Source organism: Salvelinus alpinus, chromosome 16 (assembly GCF_045679555.1).
Source record: "Salvelinus alpinus chromosome 16, SLU_Salpinus.1, whole genome shotgun sequence".
Classification (NCBI taxonomy): Eukaryota; Metazoa; Chordata; class Actinopteri; order Salmoniformes; family Salmonidae; genus Salvelinus; species Salvelinus alpinus.
Genome location: NC_092101.1, coordinates 48,222,725 through 48,247,851, shown reverse-complemented (window position 1 = coordinate 48,247,851; position 25,127 = coordinate 48,222,725). Strand labels below are relative to the sequence as shown.

Genomic DNA, 25,127 nt, shown 5'->3' with positions numbered 1-25,127 from the left:
CTGAACAAGATACAGCCTAGGCTTGAAAAGAACAGAACCCACCAGGGCACTAAACACTAAGGCACTAAACACTAGGGTACTAAACACCAGGGCACTAAACACCAGGGCACTAAACACCAGGGCACTAAACACCAGGGCACTAAACACTAGGGTAATAAACACTATGGCACTAAACACCAGGTCACTAAACACCAGGTCACTAAACACCAGGGCACTAAACACTAGGGTACTAAACACCGGGGTACTAAACACCAGGGCACTAAACACCAGGGCACTAAACACCAGGGCACTAAACACTAGGGTAATAAACACCGGGGTACTAAACACCAGGGCACTAAACACCAGGGCACTAAACACTAGGGTACTAAACACCAGGGTACTAAACACTAGGGTACTAAACACCAGGGCACTAAACACCAGGGCACTAAACACCAGGGTACTAAACACCAGGGTACTAAACACCAGGGTACTAAGCACCGGGGCACTAAACACCAGGGCACTAAACACCAGGGTACTAAACACCAGGGCACTAAACACCAGGTCACTAAACACCAGGGGACTAAACACTAGGGTACTAAACACCAGGGCACTAAACACCAGGGCACTAAACACTAGGGTACTAAACACCAGGGTACTAAACACCAGGGTACTAAACACCGGGGTACTAAACACCAGGGCACTAAACACTAGGGCACTAAACACCAGGGCACTAAACACTAGGGTACTAAACACCAGGGTACTAAACACTAGGGCACTAAACACCAGGGCACTAAACACTAGGGTACTAAACACTAGGGTACTAAACACCAGGGCACTAAACACTAGGGCACTAAACACCAGGGCACTAAACACTAGGGTACTAAACACCAGGGTACTAAACACCAGGGCACTAAACACCAGGGCACTAAACACCAGGGCACTAAACACTAGGGTACTAAACACCAGGGTACTAAACACTAGGGCACTAAACACTAGGGTACTAAACACCAGGGTACTAAACACCGGGGCACTAAACACCAGGGCACTAAACACCAGGGCACTAAACACTAGGGTACTAAACACCAGGGCACTAAACACTAGGGTACTAAACACCAGGGCACTAAACACCAGGGCACTAAACACCAGGGCACTAAACACCGGGGCACTAAACACCGGGGCACTAAACACTAGGGTACTAAACACCAGGGCACTAAACACTAGGGTACTAAACACTAGGGTACTAAACACCAGGGTACTAAACACCAGGGCACTAAACACTAGGGTACTAAACACCGGGGCACTAAACACCAGGGTACTAAACACCAGGGCACTAAACACCAGGGTACTAAACACCAGGGCACTAAACACTAGGGTACTAAACACCAGGGCACTAAACACCAGGGCACTAAACACCAGGGCACTAAACACCAGGGCACTAAACACCGGGGCACTAAACACCAGGGCACTAAACACCAGGGCACTAAACACTAGGCCACTAAACATCATGGTACTAATAACTAGGGTACTAAACACTAGGGTACTAAAAACTAGGGTACTAAACACCTGGTCACTAAACACTTGGGCACTAAACACCAATCAGCACAGGTGTTGTAAGGTGGTATAACAAATGTGTTATATATCCTGTATCTCCTCAATTATTTTTTGGAAGATTTTATTGCAAGATTCAGGGCCAATCCATGTAATTCATGTTCCATTTGTGTGTTGGTGGAGAGAGGACAAAGAGGTACTGCAGCAGTCTCTCGCTCTGAACAAGCAGAGCTGCAGGCACAGAGAGCATTAATCTGAAACAACAACAAAAAGTGCACAGTGCATGTACTTTACTTTGCTGAATGTCATTTCATGAGATGAGGATTACTTAAACATGTATATTTGAACATGTTGGTCATTGATCAATTTCAATGAACAACACCACTATGACAAATGATTTGGTTGAACACCAAGATGACAAAATGTGATCCTGGATGTTTCGAAATAGTTATTTGCCCGTAAACAACAACCACAGAAGAGGAAGACTTCCTCCATGCAAGGCATGCAACCACCATGTTAATCATGAACAAGCTCCCACGCTCATAAAATGTTGTCAAATCTATGGTGGTAATACTGGGGTTGTGATGATGTGTTTGTCATGCAAAACTGAATGACTGTACTGTTGTGTACCAAGCTAACGGCTACTGGGCTTCCTTCCTGCCTCCAGGGTCGGGATAAGACTATTTATTTATACTAGTCTCTGCTAAAAACATTCCGTTATTACTTTGAAACTACACTATACTTAAACAAATTAAACTATAATTAATTTGTGCAATTTGGAAATCATAGTTAGAATAAATATTGATACAAATGATAAATTAAAGATGCATCTGCTGCCTATCATTTTATCTGGTAGTTTTATAGCCAACTTGGCAGATAAGAGTTTTAATTACAATTTACTATGAAATGTAAAAAAATATATAAATGAAAACGTGCCGGCTGGAGTAATAAAAATAACTCCAAATCATTCATTTTAAATTGTCTATCATCTCCGAATGATTGCGTTTTGTCGTTCTAATAATATTTTTGGTTGGGTGACACAAAGAGAATTTTGTTAGGCTCATGGATGGGCTTTGAATAGTGCAATACACTCCAATCCGCACTTTCCAGCGGTTCTCGCACTAGCGCTAGTCCGTGTTTTCCAACGTACCCTATCTGCCCCAGCTGACTGGCAGTACTTGTTTACTGGTGGATAGACACAGAAAGAGACGAAAAGGGGGGAATCTGAGAGAGGTACCGTTTACGGGGATCGAAGTTTTTCCACACTTCGAAGCAATGTGCTGGAAGCGGCGGCTATTATTTGTTTAAATGCTAAAAGTAACGTTCGCTGTATCACGTTTATTGTTTATGGGTGTTTTCATTTTGTCGTGGCGTGACTGTAGCGACTGAAGCAGTTCAGAGGAAGGTCGTTGAAACAGCTATCCACGTTTTTTCCCCTGCATGAATCCAAAGGAGTTCCTGGGATGTGTTCATGTTTTTCTTCGTACGTCTTAAAAGGTGTTCTTGCTGTGATACTGCGAAGAAGTGGAATACTTGGAGGTGTATGAACCACTCAATCAGCGACCTGTGGATTACAGCAAGCTAGCCAACTCTATCCAATTACTATAGCTAGCTAGGTTATTGGGTTGATAGAAATTCGGCTAAATAACTGGGGTTTTGGAAAGAAGAGGACACATATTTCGACATTACTACGCATTTATTTTTTAAATAATTGCTTTATTATGTGAAAATACGGTCTCTGAGTGTTTTACCAGAAGCACGATCGCCCATTGCTAATTCCATGTATTTTCAACATTGGAACCTCGTTTATCGTGGAATGAGCCCGTAGCTAGTATCCCGACTGGTACCTCTTTACTAGTTTAGCTAGCAGTGTGGGATTTATTTTTCTCGAATCGGAAGACTTTTTTAGAACAGATGAAAGTGACCTATCTCTTATAATTGTGGAAAATGAAGCTTTTTATTCGCAAATGTGTCGCCAGAATCCAAGATCACGTTATTTAGTGGTCATTTGTTTCAGGGATAATCCAAAATCACCAAAATTAGCTGAGAAGATATCAAGATAACGTTACAACCACATTGGACCCCCCCGGCCCCTTTTTAGGGGGGCTACCTGGACTAATTCTCGTTAATCTTTTTGAATATTTGTTTGTGTTTTTCATTTCATTTTTAAACAAACTTTGGATATATTCAAAACAACCCCCACGTTTTTGGATGCACTAAAAATAAGAGAACACAATCGAAGTCACAATGCGGCTTGGTACCTCAGCGGCTGGTTTGGTTACTTTTATCTACATGGTATGTCATGGTGGGCTAACACATGGAGAAAGTAAGTATAGCTATATTTTATTTTAATGCAATAGTGGTTAATGATTCACGTGACTCACTCTCTACACACCACCCATCCTACCATCATTTTACACCCCGAATTTCATGTGTTTGTTATTCCCATGGAAAAATACGTTTTAATTTAACTTGAGTTTTCCTTAATTCTAAAAGGATTCAATGCAGTGGTCACTGAAACAATATGATTGTTTGACCATTTTGCCATGAGACTTTTGCCGAAATTATGGTAAACACATTTGCATCCCATGGTGTTATTACAAATATTTGTTAACAAAGTTATTAAAGAATACCCACGGCCACGCCCACTCTTAAAATATATTATTGAGGCCTGTCATGGATGCGTCAACCCGACGGCCAGATTAGCTCCTGATATGGACTAGGGTGGTCTGTTGCAGCAAATCTAAACAGGAAATTGTATAATTCGCTTGCACGCGTAGGCCCCTTCATGGCGACTTGCTACGCACACTCACGTTGTAGCTGGAAATGTAAACACATTTAGCCAACGTTATGAAGGTCCATGAAAACCCCATAAATGCAGGATTAACAAACACTATGCCCATCTCTCAGAAGAAATGCCTGAAATAATGTTCACATTCACACGCTCACCATGTGTCAGACAATTATTGTGAGTGTGAGGATGTTTACTATGGAGGAAACAAAACAAGATTTCAGGCACCCTATAACTATATCTCCTATTTCTTGTTTTATGATACACTTTGTTTGAAAAACAAGGCATATCATGGTGGCATGTACAACCATTATATTTTAAAGTATACAGGCTCTATCCTTCAGCTTTATTGCAGCAGAAAAATATAGAACCCACTCTCTGTAGGGCCTTCATAGCTGTTGGATGTTTTCCCTGTGTATTGATCCAAACCTTTTCAGCTCAGGATTAAATACATTTCTTACAGCATACTATATAGGTATGTCACTATAATCCTGTCCTCTAATGCAGTCTTTTGGGCTTTAGGTCATACCTGTAGTTAAGTGGGCTCCCGAGTGGCACAAGCGGTCTAAGGCACTGCATCTCAGTGTTAGAAGCGTCACTACAGACCCTGGTTCGATTCCAGGCTTTATCTCAACCGGCTGTGATTGGGAGTCCCATAGGGCGACGCACAATGGGCCCAGCGTCATTAGCGTTTGGCCGGGGTAGGCCATCTCTGTAAATAAGAATTTGTTCTTAACTGGCTTGCCTAGTTAAATAATTGTTATTTGAACATGTTTTTAAATCTGTGACAAGTGACACATTGTTGTTTCATCCTAAAGATGGCATAGTTTGAATATTGAACTGCAGGATAAAAACAATATATTGAACTGCTCAACTATGTAATTACAATAAGAAGAAACAAAACTAACAACTGTTGTTTTTAGGCTATCAGGTTACTACCTTTTACTCTGCAAACTTGGCCTACTTATAATGTAAAGACAATGGCTTACTGTACTCCAAGCTTCTCTGGAAGTATTTCATTTTAAGCATCTGAAGTCACCAGAATAATACATGTTTGTAAAAAAACATACACAGGCACACCATATTCCAAAAGTCACAGGCACACCATATTCCAAAAGTCACAGGCACACCATATTCCAAAAGTCACAGGCACACCATATTCCAAAAGTCACAGGCACACCATATTCCAAAAGTCACAGGCACACCATATTCCAAAAGTCACAGGCACACCATATTCCAAAAGTCACAGGCACACCATATTCCAAAAGTCACAGGCACACCATATTCCAAAAGTCACAGGCACACCATATTCCAAAAGTCACAGGCACACCATATTCCAAAAGTCACAGGCACACCATATTCCAAAAGTCACAGGCACACCATATTCCAAAAGTCACAGGCACACCATATTCCAAAAGTCACAGGCACACCATATTCCAAAAGTCACAGGCACACCATATTCCAAAAGTCACAGGCACACCATATTCCAAAAGTCACAGGCACACCATATTCCAAAAGTCACAGGCACACCATATTCCAAAAGTCACAGGCACACCATATTCCAAAAGTCACAGGCACACCATATTCCAAAAGTCACAGGCACACCATATTCCAAAAGTCACAGGCACACCATATTCCAAAAGTCACAGGCACACCATATTCCAAAAGTCACAGGCACACCATATTCCAAAAGTCACAGGCACACCATATTCCAAAAGTCACAGGCACACCATATTCCAAAAGTCACAGGCACACCATATTCCAAAAGTCACAGGCACACCATATTCCAAAAGTCACAGGCACACCATATTCCAAAAGTCACAGGCACACCATATTCCAAAAGTCACAGGCACACCATATTCCAAAAGTCACAGGCACACCATATTCCAAAAGTCACAGGCACACCATATTCCAAAAGTCACAGGCACACCATATTCCAAAAGTCACAGGCACACCATATTCCAAAAGTCACAGGCACACCATATTCCAAAAGTCACAGGCACACCATATTCCAAAAGTCACAGGCACACCATATTAGGTGGATTACCAGGCAACCATGAAATAAGGCTGGTCAAATGTACCATTCCATTCAGTAGATGTTATTAGCATGACTCGGAGCCATGCAGAATTATGATGACATGGTACAAGATAAAGTGCCTCATCAGACCTTTCTTTTTCTTCCTACATATATTCCCCAAAAAGTTTTCTAGTAAAAATGAATATTTCCTCGATGAGTGTACTCGATGAGTGTAGCTATTTTTAGTTTTGGCTGTGGTATTTTTTTCTGCTACACCCAAAATGTAACCTCATGAAAATATCTAATTTACAATCTTTGCACATTTCTCTGTAGCTACCTGTTACACCTTGGCATGTTGATTTGAAACAAATCAAATGTTCATGGACATTTTAGCTAGCTTGTTGTGGCTAACAATTTTGTCCTCAAAGATAAACATTGGGTTGTTGGTTGTTAATTTACCTTGACTGAATTTTGTCCTCTTGTTGCTGGGTATTTTGTAGAACTTTGACCCCGGAGTCCAATCAGCTTCAGTGTCATAACCCTAACCCTTTGACCCGGAGTCATACAAAATTGTGTTTCTCTACTAGGACGATTAATCCATAGATACATGGGAGAATTATAGTTTAGTATTTAGTTAACTTTGATTAATCTCTTGTTCATTTTTCATCACTCACGTGGGTTTATATGCTTGTGAAAAACAAGCATATAATAACATTAGGCTAGTAGGGATTCCTGTGATGGCCCAATGAAGGGAACACATCTCAACGTCTCTCTTTTTATTTAGATAAACTTAAAGCTCAGACACAAGATTGTCAAACGTTTGCCTGCCGACAGTACTTAGCACATCTGAACAGAGTGTCGTCAGTCAATCTCTTTTGTGTTCACACAGCAAAGACCTTGGAAGTCGTCAGTTATCACTTGTTAAAATACTCCAAACCAGAAGGTGGCAGTAGCGTTGTTTGGCAATGCATATCCATGCGTATTGCTTATGGTCTAGATTCTAAGCTATCTGCGTTAATTTTGTTGATACCAGCCAGGTGGCCACAGCTAGATAACAAAGGAACAATTTAATTCACTCTCCGTTATCTCATACTGCCAGTGCCAGCCTGTAGCCAAATGTTTAGCCAGCTAGTTAAACTGCACTAACTCTGCAGCCAGCAATGTCAGCTCTTTCATGGAAACGAGCTAATCCATTGTGATTGAATTATAATGTCAATACTAGCTACAGTGGTTAACTAGCTTGGAGGAAGTATTTCTTGTTGTTGTGTGCGATGTGTCTGTGTACAGCTAGCTACATTGTATATGAAGTGTGACTGGCTCATCGTGGATGTATGGACAAAATGCTATCTCTCCACCCCCCCAACCCGTTTGTTTGAGGTTCATGCTCTCTGATTGGCTCAAAGTCAAGTTGTTGGGCCACTGACGAGCATTGCGATAGCTACAAACCTATCGGGTCGTCACACATCAGGTACCGCTCTTGTTCTAGCAAGAGAAGGAACCACCTCCCACTGTGATGAGGACCTATCGGCAGTCTTGGTGTGTCTCATGCTTAGGTTATGTCAAGCATTTGGCTAGTAAGGATCTCTCTGCTGATCCAACAAAGCATCGGACAAGGAGTGCATCTAACTTTTTGTCTTCTCTATTTTGCTGTTGCGCCCTCTTCTGTTCTGTGTTACACCCTAACTGTCTCCGGTTTAGTTGTATGTGCTATTTGACAAAACCTCATCCCATTAGTGTTGTCTCACTTTAAACCGCTCCAGAGTTCAAAGGAGATTTTTCTGGGTATTTTACACATGGCATGTATACAGAGAAAAAGGCTTCTTCTGCAGAGGGGCCCTGCTAGAGGACGGCTGCTATCTCTTTCTGAGGGGGTGGAGCATATGTCAAGGGCTGTTTTGTTCCTGATTGACTGAATTCTGTGGGAAGTGACCATATTTGGCATTACATTATTTATTTATTTTTTAAACCTACAAAATAGCTGGATGTTTTGAGCTTGTGTTTGCATGTATATTACTGTAGCCTATATTGTCATTTATCTCATAATTCTGATGCAGAAGAGATTGTGTATCGATATCTAAACCACACCGCAGTGCATAATTGTCTGAACGATAACACAATATAGCGTGTTTTTCTGGAGCAATATGCTGCTGTTGACTGTGTCTGTTTGTCACAAAGGACACATTATGTATGGAGGAGATGGAACACTATCATAGCGGTTGCTTCGTGGATAGAGACTCTGTCTCTCGCTCTCTCTTGCTGCTGTGTAACGGGAAACTACACAACTAGTTGTGTTACACCTGCCTGGTCCCTTTCTTGTTCTTCTCAGACTTGTGAGTGAATCTCTGTAGGAAGTGGTGGTGTAAGGGGATACTCCAGAGCGTCTGTGAGGGCTATTGACTGATGGGCTCGTCACTCACAACCCCAAGACCCATAAAGTTAATAATTCCATGAACCAACCAATTCATTTATAGTTTGTGCTCAAAGTTTAATTTAAGTTTATTCAGGTGACCACAACAAAATAGTATTTTTTCTTTTTCTCTCCATTTGTAGAGTTAACTAATAGTCTTGAATGGGAAATTGGGAATCCCTCCCCCTTTTATAAAAACACTCAATAGAAACACGGTGTTAAACAGTGACTGACGCCTTTGGTGAACGGCTGAACAAAGAAATAGGAAAGGCCGGTCATTTGATTCGCTCTGGGAACAGAAGGCAGTGTGTCTATTGTTTTTGTGTTGACTCTCCGTGGCCCCTGTTTGGGAACCACAGGAACATTTTCCCACAATGTTGTGCGTGTGGAATGTGTTTGAAGTGGGCCACCCTGTAGGTAGACCACAGCCTGATGTCTGCAGGTTGGCTCTCTGCTGTGCTGACCTTTACCGGGCCATGGATCTCTACATTGGTGATCTAGCATGTGAACAGCATGTCCTTGCCTGGGAGTCTCCGTGGTGGGCCTTTTTCTCTGGCTTCTCTGGCTTTTGGGTGTCCTGTCTATCTATGCCCACTCCTCCATGTTCATGAATAACATTGAATTGGCTACCCATGTAGGAACATGCATGGGTATTACGAAGCAAGTAAAAAATTGTGCCCCAGGATATTTTCTTTGGTCCGTTTCTCTGATTTGTAGTGGTAGGAAATGTGAGCTGTGAAAAACATTATTTGTGACAGGGGAAAACGTGTTGCAGCAGCCTATGGTCTGCATGTGGAAGGAGAACGGGAGGTTCAGCTGTTTCATAAGGGAAACCTTAAATCATCACGTTCAGTTGTTGGCCCTCCTCATGGTCGATGTGATGTTGACAGCCTCACTGGAGGGAACACACAAAATGGTCGCCGCTCACCAGAACATGGGTAGTGGCTGTACCTAGGCTACATACGGTCATTTTCTGTAGCTAAACAGACTGTTTGATCACATTCTGCCACATTTTATTTTATACAAACATATAGTGTAATAAATGATTATAAATAAGCAGTGATCATGTAATTACTTTGTTTACTTAGCGACAGTTTCTGAATGAAAGCCTGAGCCATTGTTTCAGTCTGAATAGTTGCCTTTTCCCTGACATTTTTTTGGATTCTATATAAGTAGCCTAATTGTGTGGCGTAAAGTCTATTAGATTTAATACGGGCAAATGCAACAGATGAAATCTAACAAATCGCCCGCGTTCCGTCCATGGCAAAATAAATGTACACATGCATGTTGTTCAATAATTTCACAGTAACAGTTTGCTTGCGACAACGGGTGTCTGCGCAGCCAGCCGCTAAAATAGACCTTGGTTCTATTTTAGACGCTTGACACACTGCAAGTCCCGCATCTCCCATCTACTCATTGTTTTTTATTTTTTTTTATGAGCGTATACCCATGTGGATGATTGACAGATGAACGAGGTCCAGCCTTCTAGTCCAGTTGGTTGCCATGCCAACCGCCATATAAAACCCACAGAAGAATAATGAACGGGGAGAATAACTGACTAGGTTTCCCCCCCTTTTTTTTTTATCTGTCGATTTAATTGTCTGTGTAGAGAACACATTATTTTGTGACTCAGTGTAAAAATTCTACAAAGGTCCTGAAAAAATAAATTACAAATAAAAGTGACCATATGTATTTCAGGTAAAATGACAACCCCATGTTTATCTCCCAGGACAACAGCAAGCTAACTGTGCATGAATATTTCATGTGTATTTCATGCTGCTGCTACTCTCTGTTTATCTTATATGCATAGTCACTTTAACAATACATTCATGTACATACTACCTCAATTGGGCCGACCAAACAGTGCTCCCGCACATTGGCTAACCGGGCTATCTGCATTGTGTCCCACCACCCGCCAACCCCTCTTTTACACTACTGCTACTCTCTATTCATCATATATGCATAGCCACTTTAACCATATCTACATGTACATACTATGTCAATCAGTCTGACTAACCGCTGTCTCTATATAGCCTCGCTACTGTATATAGCCTCTCTACTGTATATAGCCTCGCTACTGTATATAGCCTGTCTTTTTACTGTTGTTTTTATTTCTTATCTTACCTATTGTTCACCTAATACCTTTTTAGCACTATTGGTTAGAGCCTGTAAGTAAGCATTTCACTAAGGTCCACACCTGTTGTATTCGGCGCACGTGACAAACTTTGATTTGTTTAGACCTAGGGCTGTTATGGTGACCGTATTACCACCACACCGGCGGTCACAAGTCATGACCGCAGTCAAATTCCACGTGATCGTTCAGTCACGGTAACTAGGCTTCTTTTTCAAATCATAATCCCACACCTCATGAAGTTTAGCCCATAGGCCTATAGGTTTTGTATCACAAATAGTCTTAAAATTTAAGCACACTATTCTGCTTTACAATCCGTGTAGAGCCTGACTGGCGTACATAAGTGACCCGTGAGTTTCAAGTCTGGGGAAGATAAATTTCGCAATAAAAATGCACCTTTTTTATAATAAATCATTACTTAATTGCATTTGCAGTCACTTTTTGAGAATGGTGTTTATCCCGCTAATTGATTACATTTGGAACATTTTCCCTAATAGCCTACTGCCGTGTGCACATTGTTGCACTTATAATGTGAAGAAATAAACTATCAGGCTATAAACCTTTTAAGCTAAACGTTCTGATCTGCTGCATCAGCCTCATTGCTTTTAAATGTTATTTTTTTAATGCAAATGGTTGTATTAATCTAGGATCTATCGCGTCCCACAACTGTCTCAGAGTATGTTTGGAATATTTGTTTCTCACACAGAAGATTTCAACTTTTGTACAAGTAAATGTGGACAGTTCTTCTAACCTCTTCAGTATGCGACTTGGAATTTGAAAAGGGCGCGTGCAGTTGCGTCCTCAACGTGTCTTCACTTGTAGCCTACTTCGGAGCCTAGATTCCTGTGAGAAGGACCCTGTCACTTGACAGGCATTGGCTAATAAGAATTGAGAGATCTGTGAGAGGTGCTTCGGAACACGGTCATTGGCAACTGGGAGAATGGAATTATAATGATTATATTTAGCCGAAGGGCATAACGGGCACTGGCCGCAAGCCAATGATTTATTTTTTTAAGGAGGAATTACGACCACACAAGGGGGATGCCACTGGGAAATTCAAGGCCAGTGCCCGTTTAAAATTTTAGCGGTCTTTTAAGCATTCTGGTACAGTTAAATAGTTACACACACACACGGACGCAGCGGTCTAAAACACTGCATCTCAGTGCAAGAGGCGTCACTACAGTCCCTGGTTCGAATCCGGGCTGTATCACATCCGGCTGTGATCGGGAGTCCCATAGGGCGGTGCGCAATTGGCCCAGTGTTGTCCGGGTTTGGCTGGGGTAGGCCGTCATTGTAAATAAGAATTTGTTCTTAACTGACTTGCCTAGTTAAATAAAGGTTACACACACACACACCTCACACACACATAATCAAAACCTGTTTCTTTCACTTACTTGCTGTGCTGTTTCATTGTTCAGTTGGGGGTCTTTGCTATGGAGCGCCGTTAGGATCTTTGCTATGGAACGCCGTTGGGGTCTTTGCTATGGAATGACGTTTGGGGTCTTTGCTATGGAACGCCGTTGGGGTCTTTGCTATGGAACGCTGTTGGGGTCTTTGCTATGGAACGCTGTTGGGGTCTTTGCTATGGAACGCCGTTGGGGTCTTTGCTATGGAACGCCGTTGGGGTCTTTGCTATGGAACGCCGTTTGGGGTCTTTGCTCTGGAACGACGTTTGGGGTCTTTGCTATGGAACGACGTTTGGGGTCTTTGCTATGGAACGCCGTTGGGGTCTTTGCTATGGAACGACGTTTGGGATCTTTGCTATGGAACGACGTTTGGGGTCTTTGCTATGGAACGCCGTTGGGGTCTTTGCTATGGAACGCCGTTGGGGTCTTTGCTATGGAACGCCGTTGGGGTATTTGCTATGGAACGCCGTTTGGGGTCTTTGCTATGGAACGCTGTTGGGGTCTTTGCTATGGAACGCCGTTGGGGTCTTTGCTATGGAACGCCGTTGGGGTCTTTGCTATGGAACGCCGTTGGGGTCTTTGCTATGGAACGCCGTTGGGGTCTTTGCTATGGAACGCCGTTGGGGTCTTTGCTATGGAACGCCGTTTGAGTCTGCTATGGAACGTCGTTGGGGTCTTTGTGTCAAAAAGGATATAGTAGCACTGTCAATGCTGTATAAAAAAAAAAGTCTGTTTGTGGCCGATGTTTGCAATGTGTTCACAATACCGCGTTGGTAATAAAGCACCATTTGTTCGACTTGGTGCTAGCTAGGTACCAAGCTAAAGCTAGCTACCCCAGAAGTTGCCGTTGAACAACCAGTCGGCAAAAGCCAACATCACCCACAACAGAGAACGGTTGATTGTCAAGGGCAATGAATTCCATTATCTTGGCTTTAATGGATTTCGCCTTTGAGTTGTCCCGCTGAAATGTTCTTACTCTTTCATATGACTGCTGGACTTGTTGACTGCTCGATCCACACAGCAGACATTGTGGGCTAGGTTAGGAATGCTGTGTTGCACGTGTGGCGCAACATTTTTACGTGGTGTCATTACATCATGTACCTACGTTATGTAGGTATGCACGTCAGTTTTGACATCGGTTTTGCACATCGGTGTTAAACTAGACATCGGCTGATGAAAGGAATAACAAATCCAGTTGATTGTGTTGTCCGTTTCGGGAAAGTACCGAAAAGTAAATATTTTTTAAAATATTTAAAAAAATATATATATATTTTTTTATGTGAATCACATTTTTATTTGGTGTACTCCCGGCGGCATTGCCCCAGTTTGGGAATAACTGGTTTAGGCTATATTTAATTGATTTCTTAGACCTTTTAAATTGTTGATGTTCCAGAGGTCTGCATCAGTGGCTTGTAGGCTGTGCGTCGAAGCCAGGAGATGCTAAATGTGTTTGTTAATTAATGGTCAATTACCGTGAGATCGGCAGTTATTTGCTTGATAATCACCAGCTGACACAATATAAGGACCACCACAGCCCTATTTCGACCTGCCCCCAAATTAATATAGTTGGTTCACAGTTGGTATTTTAACCTGCATGTCATGAACGAGTCTGGGTGGGGATGCGCACAATGGCACCCGCGGAGCCACTTGGTCATCATTTAGTAATCACAAGGGTTGTGAAGTAAAGGACTTCCTTGTCCTTCGACTGTGTTTATGGGGAAATAGGCAATATGTATTGTAAAGGAAATTAACTGTTCAGTCCTCTTCCTAAATCTTTCTTGTTTTGGGTCTCTAATTCTTGATTTATCTCTAATTACCCATGTCAACTTCTCCCATCTCGTGGTCAAAATGTATGATTTTTGTTTGTGTGTGTTTTTTAAAAGCGAGACCTTCCTCTCGCGCTCCGTGTCCACTTAATGATCAGCCCTGAGAAGGAAGTACACACGCTTCCCGTTGACTCCTGCTATACATCACTGACAGCAACCGTTTGGTTGTGAGGAGAAAAACCAAAACATCCCTTTGTTGTCTGTTCAGTGGGAGTGTAGGCCTCGTTTCCCTTACCTCTCTCCTAATATTGTAGGGCTCCTTTGTTCTCAGTGGGACTTTCAGCTAAAATAAAGTTTTAGTAACATAACAATTTATGTAATTATTTTGTCAAATTAATGGATTCCTTCCCTGGCTTTTCTTAAGTTTGTTGTGAATAATGTTGTCATGGAAATATATAATGTAATGTCTGACTTGGTGGTGTCGTTGATGCCTGCCTTCCTTCACAAGTCTGGGGATTCCTAGATAGATAAAAAGGCACACTTTACTAAGGCCATAATCACTGCATTGAAATGCGGTTGGAAAAGGGAATCCCACACACAGCCCCATTACGCCATCCTAGAACAATCTGAGATGTGCCTGTTGCTTTTTCTATATGCCCCGTTTTTAACTGTCAATGACTTCACACTGTAAAATCCAAGTTAAGCCATGCTTGTAATGCCGAGCCGGGTTGGAAGCCCTTTTGGCAGACAAGGCTGAGGCCAAAACAAGGTAAAGTGGGGGGGCATGGAAAGCTGGGGTGGTGGGGCTGTGGACTGGTGTGGCCTTGTAACTGTACCTGATGGGTTAAATGTATTTTGAGGTCTGTCATATGACTGAAACAGTGGACCTTTGACTCACGCAGCCCTACTCTGTTGTTAACCACTGCAGGTCTGACTGCCGTGTGCTGCTGCTGATTGGAGAGGAGGAAGGGTCGATCATGGCAGTGAAAATAATAAATGAACTCATTGATTATTAATACAATTAGGACAATTGTAGAAGTCAATGGGCTGTGCAAGAAGGATATGTTGCCTGAGTTGTGAAGATAATGCTTGATTAGGGCATTGAATAAATGAATGAATTCCTTATTTTAAAAAACAAAACAAAGGCTTATCTTAAAAGTCAGAACACATGTTTATGAGATCCAATAAGTCAATATAAAATAAAATGTCTTAAATAACTCACGACATTTGAAACAGTGATTTGTGTGCTATTTTCTGTATTATCGTATTTTGTTTGTGTATGTAGGGTCCTATAAAATCAAAATTAGTTTTCACAATTTTTTTTGTTTTTTTATCAGGGTTTTGATCTCAATCTCTTTTATTTTAATTTTTATAGAACCTCAACCATTGTTTTTCCCAAGTCCACAACAATGCTTCAACCACATCAGGAGACCACTTGATGTCTGGGGGAAAAATAGACGCCATTTTAGATTTTTGGGTGTAGTTACCCTTTTTTTTAATGCGACTGTGCAACAGTAAAAGACCATCGTTTGCTAAACAAATGGCCACTGGATTGATGCAAATCATCATGATATCGTTCTGCCAGGTAGGTATAGTCTACCTGGTAGTTAGCATTTAATTGTGAAGCGGTTTGGGGAAGCCTTTCCATCTACCAGGAGAAGGTTGTCGTTAGCGTCATCGCTAACGGCAAAGTTTAGGCACACACAGACGAGAGCATTCCTGAGCCGTTTTAAGAAAGTTGCAGGAAAAATACAAATCGCTAACCAGGTTTTCATCCAACATTTTTATGCGAGTAAACTACATGTCGGATATAAAAAAAAAAAAATGTCACGACAAGCCTGATGGGAACAGCAAATTTGTCGGAAAACTTTCCATATGTTGCTTGACAAGGAAACTCGTAAGCGCAAATATTGATATAATAACCATTATCATATTGAAGTAGACTTGGATTCAGGGAAGCCATGCAGTTTATTCGTCTACCGATGAAATAAGTTATGATGATCTTCCCAGGGTGATGAACTTTGATTTTCCCTTTCAAAGGTCTTATTCTGGTGACATGGATGATTGACGCTTGGCTACAGTTTGACATTTTTAAAATGTCGTCCATAATAATCTCATGTAGGCTGTACCCAGACTGCATCTGCATGCTGTTGGGTGGAGCGCACCTGCCAATACCAGAGTGGGCACATTTTGCTATATAACGCCAATTTTGTTTTGGACAACCATTTAGTAGAGTTGTAAATGCAATGGAACCCCATTTTTAACATCTTAAAGTTATTTTTTATGTGCGCTACGTCATTAATCAGACTTTTATCCACAACAAGTTCATTTGATAAACATATTGGTGGGGAAAATGTGCATATTTTATTTATGCATATTTTTGAATATTCACATTAATATCTGTCTCCAATTGGATGGAAACCTAGCTCCTGATGCATTTTGTTCATATCTTATGATTATCTTGGGTGAATTAAATGCGTTTAAAAATACATTTAGTTTTCATTTAGTTGATTTTTCTACTAAGTTCAATACACTTTTGAATATTGTTGAGTTTGGTTTTAATGTCTGGATTCTGTCCGCAACACAGATTTTATAGGGCCTTATCTATGTAGTCTCTGTCCCCTGATGGGAGTGTAATTAGATAAACCCACTGCTCTTGGTCTCTCCCACACACCCGTCTCAACCTGTTTCCCTCACCTCTCTGTCGGTTTCCTGCTACAGTGATGTATATTCCTCAGCACTGGCTCACCCAGACCCTCAAGTGCTTGGTCATAAAATCTGTATGATACTATTCGTTCATTAAACCTTTCAACAGGGTTAAGAGGGGGATGGCAATTTTGTTTTATTTTGTGGCTGAATAAATTATTTTTATTTTTTATACCTCCTTTTGTTTCTCCTTTAGTAAATATGGTTAGGTGACTTTTGAAAAATGATGCGACCGGAGGAATGTAGCTCAGAATAAATAGCTTCATTACGCTATAATGATTAATTTATTCGTTTTTAAATGCGATGGGTCAGAAATCAACCGATCAAACTGAAATGCTAACATAGTGCCATTTAAAAAAAAAAAAATGTTTTCCCAGATTAATCTGAGGAAGAATGTATTTTAGACAGAAAATATATATATTTTTAAAGTTTTGGTTTTTGTCTACTTATGTTTTTTTGGTTTGAAGTACTTTTTTTTTTTTGCCTTTTTATTTAACTGATGATAATATCCATGTTTTTAAAGAATTTGTGCCCCTGCCTGCACACTTCAATTTCAGTTATTTGCATAGGTGGAGTAGTTTGACACTAACAAAATAGTTCTACTTGATCTTCCGTTTCCCTTTTAAGAGAAAGAGTTAAATTAAGTGATGTCATTCTAGAAAACAGAACAGTCCCAGCGCAGATCCTTCGGGAGGTGAATATACACGAGCTTTACACACTGAGTTTACACGAGCTTTACACACTGAGTTTACACGAGCTTTACACACTGAGTTTACACGAGCTTTACACACTGAGTTTACACATGCTTCAACTGGAGGTCCCTCATTTTCTCATTGGTGGGTTGTTCCATGTAGAGAAGAACACAGGCATGCTAATTGTTTTCAGGTCACCTGCGTGCCCGCCCTACAGTAGTTATAACGATGTGTTTGTTTACTGCGTTAACTGTTCAGAGTTTGAGTTAAGGTGTTTTTAAGAGTTGTCTGCTTTGTCAGTGACCATGGCTGCTTGTCTTGCTGCACGCTTCATTGATCTTCGTCTTGGTCAGGTTGTTATTGTGAAGTACAATGTGTTCTGAAGGACTTACCTGGTTAAATAGAGACTAATAGACGGAGAGGTCTTAAAGGGGCAATCAGCAGTTGCTACAGCCAATTTTGGACGGATAGAGTCTATGTAGCCCTTGATTCTTGAAGAATATAACTGGTAAATGCCAGAATATAACTGGTAAATTCCAGAATATAACTGGTAAATGCCTGTTTAGTTGAGTTTAGTTCAACTGTTTGAAACAACCATTGGAACCCAAAATTATAAGCTTGTTCAACATTTGTAAAACGAACACGATATTGCCCCAAAACATGGTTAAAACTAAGTTTTGATATCATGGATGGTCAATCCTTACACCCATAGCTCTATGAATTTGAGAGTGGTTACATTTCTCCAGCCCCATCCCTCAGCTTTTCACTTTACCAGGGGTGGGGGAGTCCCTTTTTTTTGTAAAAAACAAAATGTGTCCTACTGCTGAATGCCGCTTTAAGTAAAAGTTATGTATTTGCTTGGTGTCTTATTTAATTTTTAATTTTTAACTACCTCGACCTGGTTTATAAAACGGCAGCGAGACAAGCTTTCACCAAATGGATGTACTCTGAATTTACTGCTCGGCTGACTGGCTGGCTGACTGGCTGGCTAGCTCAACTCTACTGTATGGGGGATGGTCCCCTGGTGCAACTCATTATTAGGAAGGTGTTGTTAATATTTGGTATAGTCCGTGTATAATCCTCCCTCCCTCTTTCCTTCTACCCCCCTCCCCTTTCTCCCCATTTAGCTCTCCCTCCCTCTGTTTTTATGGGGGGTGAGAGGGTTCACTCTCACCCAGTGATTTGTTTTTCTCACGCTGCGCGCACACACATACACACCAAGGTTTCCGTTATAAAAATTTGCCACCGGACAGGGAAGATTTTAATTTATTGGACTTTTACATTTTTAAAAATATATTTCATATATTTTTTACATCTCCACCCACGCAGCCAGCACCATCAATAACCGAGGGATATTGGCCAAATGAGGCAAATTTACATGTCCTTTAACAGCCTGTATCAAATTACAAAAAACACTTCCTTGTGTTTCGATGTGCAGCATATGCACAACTTTATAACCTATTGTTAAAAAAAAAAAAAAAAAAAAAACTTTCCTAAAACGATTGTCTACTTCACGGTTCTGCTGTCATAGATTTTCAGCAGTAAATGTGTCAGGGTATTGGATGCATAAGGCCTATAGGCTTAGCGGTCCGCTGTACAATATTAATTATACAAAATATAACAAAAAATATCAATGAAGACAAGCTTAGGCCTAGCCCCCAGAGAGAGAACGATATGCTGGTGGAACGCTACAATAGAGAGAGACGTGTACAGAAGGAGGCTAATTTGTACATTTCCGATCAGAATATTTTTTGGGGGGTGTAAAGATGAGCATTTGTATTGTTTGATTTTATAGGAGTAGCTGGTAGGTGTAAAACATTCTTCCTCACCTCGAGTTCAACAATCCAGGCTGCATCGCATCTGGCTGTGATTGGGAGTCCCATAGGGCGGCGCACAATTGGCCCAGCGTCGTCCGGGTTTGGCCGGGGTAGGCAGTCATAGGAAGTAAGAATTTGTTCTTAACCGACTTGCCTAGTTAAAATAAATATAAACTGTCATAGTCAGTTGGTGCACCGGTGTGCGCTGCCTTCACCACCATAGGCTCTGCAGTATAACAGGCTAATAGCACCAGTCTCCACATCAACAGTGAAGAGGCGACTCCGGGATGCTGGCCTTCTAGGTAGAGTTGCAAAGAAAAAGCCATATCTCAGACTGGCAAATAAAAATAAAAGATTTAGAAGGGCAAAAGAACACAGGCACTGGACAGAGGAACTCTGCCTAGAAGGCCAGCATCCCGGAGTCGCCTCTTCACTGTTGACGTTGAGGCTGGTGTTTTGCGGGTACTATTTCATGAAGTTGCCAGTTGAGGACTTGTGAGGTATATGTTTCTCAAACTAGACACTCTAATGTACTCGTCCTCTTGCTCAGTTGTGCACCGGGGCCTCCCACTCCTCTTTCTATTCTGGTTAGAGCCAGTTTGCGCTGTTCTGTGAAGGGAGTAGACACAGCGTTGTACGAGATCTTCTGTTTCTTGGCAATTTCTCGCATGGAATAGCCTTCATTTCTAAGAACAAGAATAGACTGACGAGTTTCAGAAGATAGTTCTTTGTCTTTGGCCATTTTGAGCCTGTAATCGAACCCACAAATGCTTATGCTCCAGATACTCAACTAGTCCAAAGACCAGTTTTATTGCTTCTTTAATCAGAACAACAGTTTTCAGCTGTGCTAACAGAATTGCAAAAGGGTTTTCTAATGATCAATTAGCCTTTTAAAATGCTAAACTTGGATTAGTTAACACAACGTGCCATTGGAACACAGGAGTGATGGTTGCTGATAATGGGGCCTCTGTACGCCTATGTAGATATTCCATTTAAAAAAAATATATATATATATATATAAAAAATAATCAGCCGTTTCCAGCTACAATAGTCATTTACAACATTAACAATGTCTACACTGTATTTCGGATCAATTTGATGTTATTTTAATGGCCAAAAAATTTGCTTTTCTTTAAAAAACAAGGACATTTCTAAGTGACGCCAAACTTTTGAACTCTAGTGTGTGTCATTCACAGTGCTTTTATTAAAAATAGACTACTGAGATGGTATTGAAGAAATAAGCTGTTTAATCTTTGTGATAAAAAATATTTAAATGCGCAACCTAATCCAGTGACTGTCAAGCATTTTGAGTAGACAATTATGCTGTTATTTTATTATTTATATTTTTACTGTGAAAATAAGGCTCCAGAATGTTTATATATATATATATATATATATAAACATTTTTTTATTTATTATTTTGCCTGCATCTTTGTGTTATAATATCATAGGCTCATTTATTTGGGGCTTATGCACCACCCGAGGAAGTGGAAACTCCCATTAGCTAGATCACTAGCTCTAAATATAATACCCACTGCTAATAGCCATGTATTATTTTAACAGTACATTCAACGTCCCCAAAAACGTTGCAGTTGTAGCCTATCGCGAAATGAGGCCGATGCACATTACGTGCTATCTTAAAGCCATTTCAAATATCTTGTTTGTAAAATAGTTGCTTTTGATTTAAGGTTGAGAAATATAAAAGGTAAACCAACAAAAAACAGTGAACATCCTCTCTCCGTCTCTGAATTGCACCCCCCCCCCCCCCTCCCTAAGACAGGAGAGGGGCTTGCTAGACACAGCAGCGGGCCCCAGAGAAACAGATACAGGGGCAGGCAGCCCTTTTCATTACAGGAATCATGAGGCTAATGTACTTTTACTGATTTGACCAAATCATGGGTTTAGCTTCCTAAAAAGTAATGGGATGTTTTGAGTGAGGTGACTGAATGAATGTGCAACTCTCATCAATGCGACCAATAATATATATTTTTTAACTCGCACAGCCAAGTCAAAAGGGTTGCAAAATGCGACTAAATGGTCGCAGTCTGGAGCCCTGCCTTGTAGTCTTTTCACTATAGGCATCCTCTCTCTAACTTTCGTTTAACTTCAATGCTAACGGAAACCCTGACACACACACACAGTCTGCTCACATCTGCTAATCCCAGTCTGTATGTGGTGGGAAAGCCGGCTCTTTCATAGAGTTTAAAGGTGTGAACGCCATTGTTGTGCCACTTTTTCTCCTCTCTTTTGTTAGTCTCTCCAGCTGTCGTGATGCTTTAGTATGTACATTTGCACGTAATGAGGGAACGGACACTTACACACTGTGTGTGTGTGTGTTAAATGGTTGTCTACAGAGTGATTGGGCTGGGCAGCTACACTTTATTTGTCTTTAAATTAACAGGCTGAGATTTGTTTCTATGGTAATCCTGCTGCCTCGCTCTGGTTTCTATGGTAATCTTGCTGCCCTATGGTAATCCTGTTGCCTCTGTTGGTTTCTATGGTAATCCAGCGGCCTCTCTCTGTTGGCCATTTCCCCCTCTCCATGCTCTTCAGGGCCTAAAATCAACACCTGCCACCTGCCAAATGCGGGTAGATTTTGGCATTGGCTGCAGTATCTGTTTTTTTAATTACATTTTTTATTTAACCTTTATTTAACTAGGCAAGTCAGTTAATAACATTCTTATTTACAATGACGGCCTACCAAAAGGCAAAGGCCTCCTGCGGAGACAGAGGCCTGGGATAAAATATATATATATATATAAAAAATACAATATAAATATAGGACAAAACACACATCACAACAAGAGAGACAACACTACGTAAAGAGAGACCTAAGACGACAACATGGCAGCAGCACAAAACATGGTACAAACATTATTGGGTACAGACAACAGCACAAAGGGCAAGAAGGTAGAGACAACAATACATCACTCAAAGCAGCCACAACTGTCAGTAAGAGTGTCCATGATTGAGTCTTTGAATAAGAGATGGAGATAAAACTGTCCAGTTTGAGTGTTTGTTGCAGCTCGTTCCAGTCGCTAGCTGCAGCGAACTGAAAAGACGAGCAATCCAGGGATGTGTGTGCTTTGGGGACATTTAACAGAATGTGACTGGCAGAACGGGTGTTGTATGTGGAGGATGAGGGCTGCAGTAGATATCTCAGATAGGGGGGAGTGAGGACTAAGAGGGTTTTATAAATAAGCATCAACCAGTGGGTCTTGCGACGGGTATACAGAGATGACCCGTTTACAGAGGAGTATAGAGTGCAGTGATGTGTCCTATAAGGAGCATTGGTGGCAAATCTGATGGCCGAATGGTAAAGAACATCTAGCCGCTCGAGATCACCCTTCTCTGTAATCTAGCATGGGTTGGATGGTCATCTGAATCAGTGTTAGTTTGGCAGCTGGGGTGAAAGAGGAGTGAATACAATAGAGGAAACCAAGTCTAGGTTTAACTTTAGCCTGCAGCTTTGATATGTGCTGAGAGAAGGACAGTGTACTGTTTATCCTTACCCCCAAGTACTTGTATGAGGTGACTCCCTCAAGCTCTAAACCCTCAGAGGTAGTAATCACACCTGTGGGGAGAGGGGCATTCTTCTTACCAAACCACATGACCTTTGTTTTGGAGGTGTTTAGAACAAGGTTAAGGGTAGAGAAAGCTTGTTGGACACTAAGAAAGCTTTGTTGTAAAGCATTTAACACAAAATACGGGGAGGGGCCAGCTGAGTATACGACTGTATCATCTGCATATAAATGGTTGAGACCTTCCTACTGCCTGAATTATGTTGTTGTAAATTGAGAAGAGCGTGGGGCCTAGGATTGAGCCTTGTGGTACTCCCTTGTTAACAGGCAGTGGCTGAGACAGCAGAGAACAGCGTGGGGCCTAGGATTGAGCCTTGTGGTACTCCCTTGTTAACAGGCAGTGGCTGAGACAGCAGATTTTCTGACTTTTCAAGTTATTTTGTGCCGTTTTGTTTCATAGCTGATAAATTAATCGCACACTTTGTGTGAAAAGAACAACAAAAAAATCATTTTTAGCCTATTCCACCTTGCGCTACTACACTGCCTGGCTGGGGGCTGTGCGCATGTGAAGCGCTACGCACAGGCATGAAGTTGGTCTAGTTTACTTGAAATTAAACTCTACTGAAGTGATTTTGTCAAAGTTTTTCTTTGCAATTTACATTGTTTTGTTTACATGATAGAAGCACTTCCTATGTTTGAGTTTCAACTGCTAGGGAAGAGAAGACAACTAGTCAGACTCAATCTCACAGGTACAAACATGACTCCAGTCGTGCTACCACGGTAACCTCCCGCCCTTAAAGGCGCAGGTGAACAATTTTCTTGTAAAATATCCGTCTGAAAAAATACATTCATTTTCTTGCAGTTTACGCAGATTTTTTTGTGTGCGTGTTTCCGTGAAAAAAAAAAAGCTAGTCTTTTTGGATCCCCCATCAGTTTGTATACCTTTTTGTTGGCTCAATGCTTTGAATGTGCAAATGTGTTCTGTGCTTATTATATCTTGCATGCTCACGGATATCCTTTATGCTCACAGAACTCCTGTATGGGGGACAAAACCAACCGAGTGCCCATTTTGAAAATATTTCAGAATTAATTTAGAACCCAGAGGACAACAAACACATATTACTGCAGCCATGCCTGAATATAACACGTTATTTTGCAGATCAGATTTGCTACCAACTAAATACATATGAAACTACATTCTTATATTCTCTCGATGTCATGTCCGTCGATGCCCCCTTGTGTTGGCGTAATGCCCCCTAAAAGATCCATGCCCTGCAGCTAAAGTGCCGTTGTGCTCTTGGGTTGAATATAATAATTATAATTCCCTTCTCCCGGCTGCCAATCGGTGTGCTCCGAAGCACCTCTCACTCACATGGCTCGCTCAGATATCTCCATTTTGTTTTTTATTAGCCAATGTCAAGTCACGGGATCGGGATTGTACTCACAGGTACAATGTGCAGCTCTGAAGTACAGGTGAAGACAGACACATCGGGGATGCAATGGCACACGTTATAACTGTCCACATGTACTTTTCCTCAGCCGACAAGCTGAGCAATGAACAGCAAAAGCACTAGTCTAGCTACTATCCCTCATTAGTACCAAAGTTGACCTATTTCTAATGGTCAGCGTGTCCTTTTTTTGTTGTTTGAGAAATAAATATTCCAAACACTCTGGTACAGTTGTGGGATGATAGATCCCAAATGAATACAATCACTGTACATGAAATAAAACAACTTTTAAAATGCACTGAGGCTCATGCAACAGATCAGAACGTTGATAAACAGAAGCACACATGGCAGTAGGCTATACATGCAAATGTTCCAAGATGCAATTAGCGGGGAAAACACTTCTCCAAAAGCGCACCACAAATGTGAGCAGTTTCATGTGACCGAGATGGAAAATATCCTTTTAGAAATGTAGAGAGGGGAGATCTAAAGATGCAACAACTATCATGGGTTGATAATATGACTAGGATTGTGTCTTTGGCTGCTGGACAACAAACATTTATTTATTTATTTAACATGAGCGTAATAGGTTACAGGTTTCAATGGCAAATGAGGAAGTGTTTAAAATAATTCCCTCAGCATTCCTATGGTTGGAATTTGGATATGTTTCTTTGAATTAAGGTAAGACATGCCTCATAAAATGGAGGGGGGGGAAAAAAATCCAGGTTTTAAACAATTACGTTTGTGGTTAAATGGTTTCAAAATGCTGACTGCCTCTGCTCAGATTGTAAGGTGGATGATGTTCTGGTGCGCAACAGGCACTGGCCTTTCTCTGCTATCAGAACGAACAGTGTCTCAACAGGCACTGGCCTTTCTCTGCTATCAGAACGAACAGTGTCTC

At 41.3% G+C, this 25,127-nt stretch overlaps 1 protein-coding gene across 3 annotated transcripts in view; it reads left to right on the top strand.

The window, feature by feature from the left end:
- Positions 1-2,704: 2,704 nt before the first annotated feature.
- LOC139541620 (insulin receptor-like) overlaps positions 2,705-25,127 on the top strand; it is a 206,184-nt gene continuing 183,761 nt past the window's right edge. For all 3 annotated transcript variants that reach the window (XR_011668371.1, XM_071346446.1, XM_071346445.1), the window contains exon 1: positions 2,705-3,853. Coding sequence is in view for 2 of the 3 variants with exons in the window: in XM_071346446.1 (XP_071202547.1) it covers positions 3,775-3,853 (79 nt within the window). In the remaining variant the exon portion in view is untranslated. The remainder of the gene's footprint in view (positions 3,854-25,127) is intronic.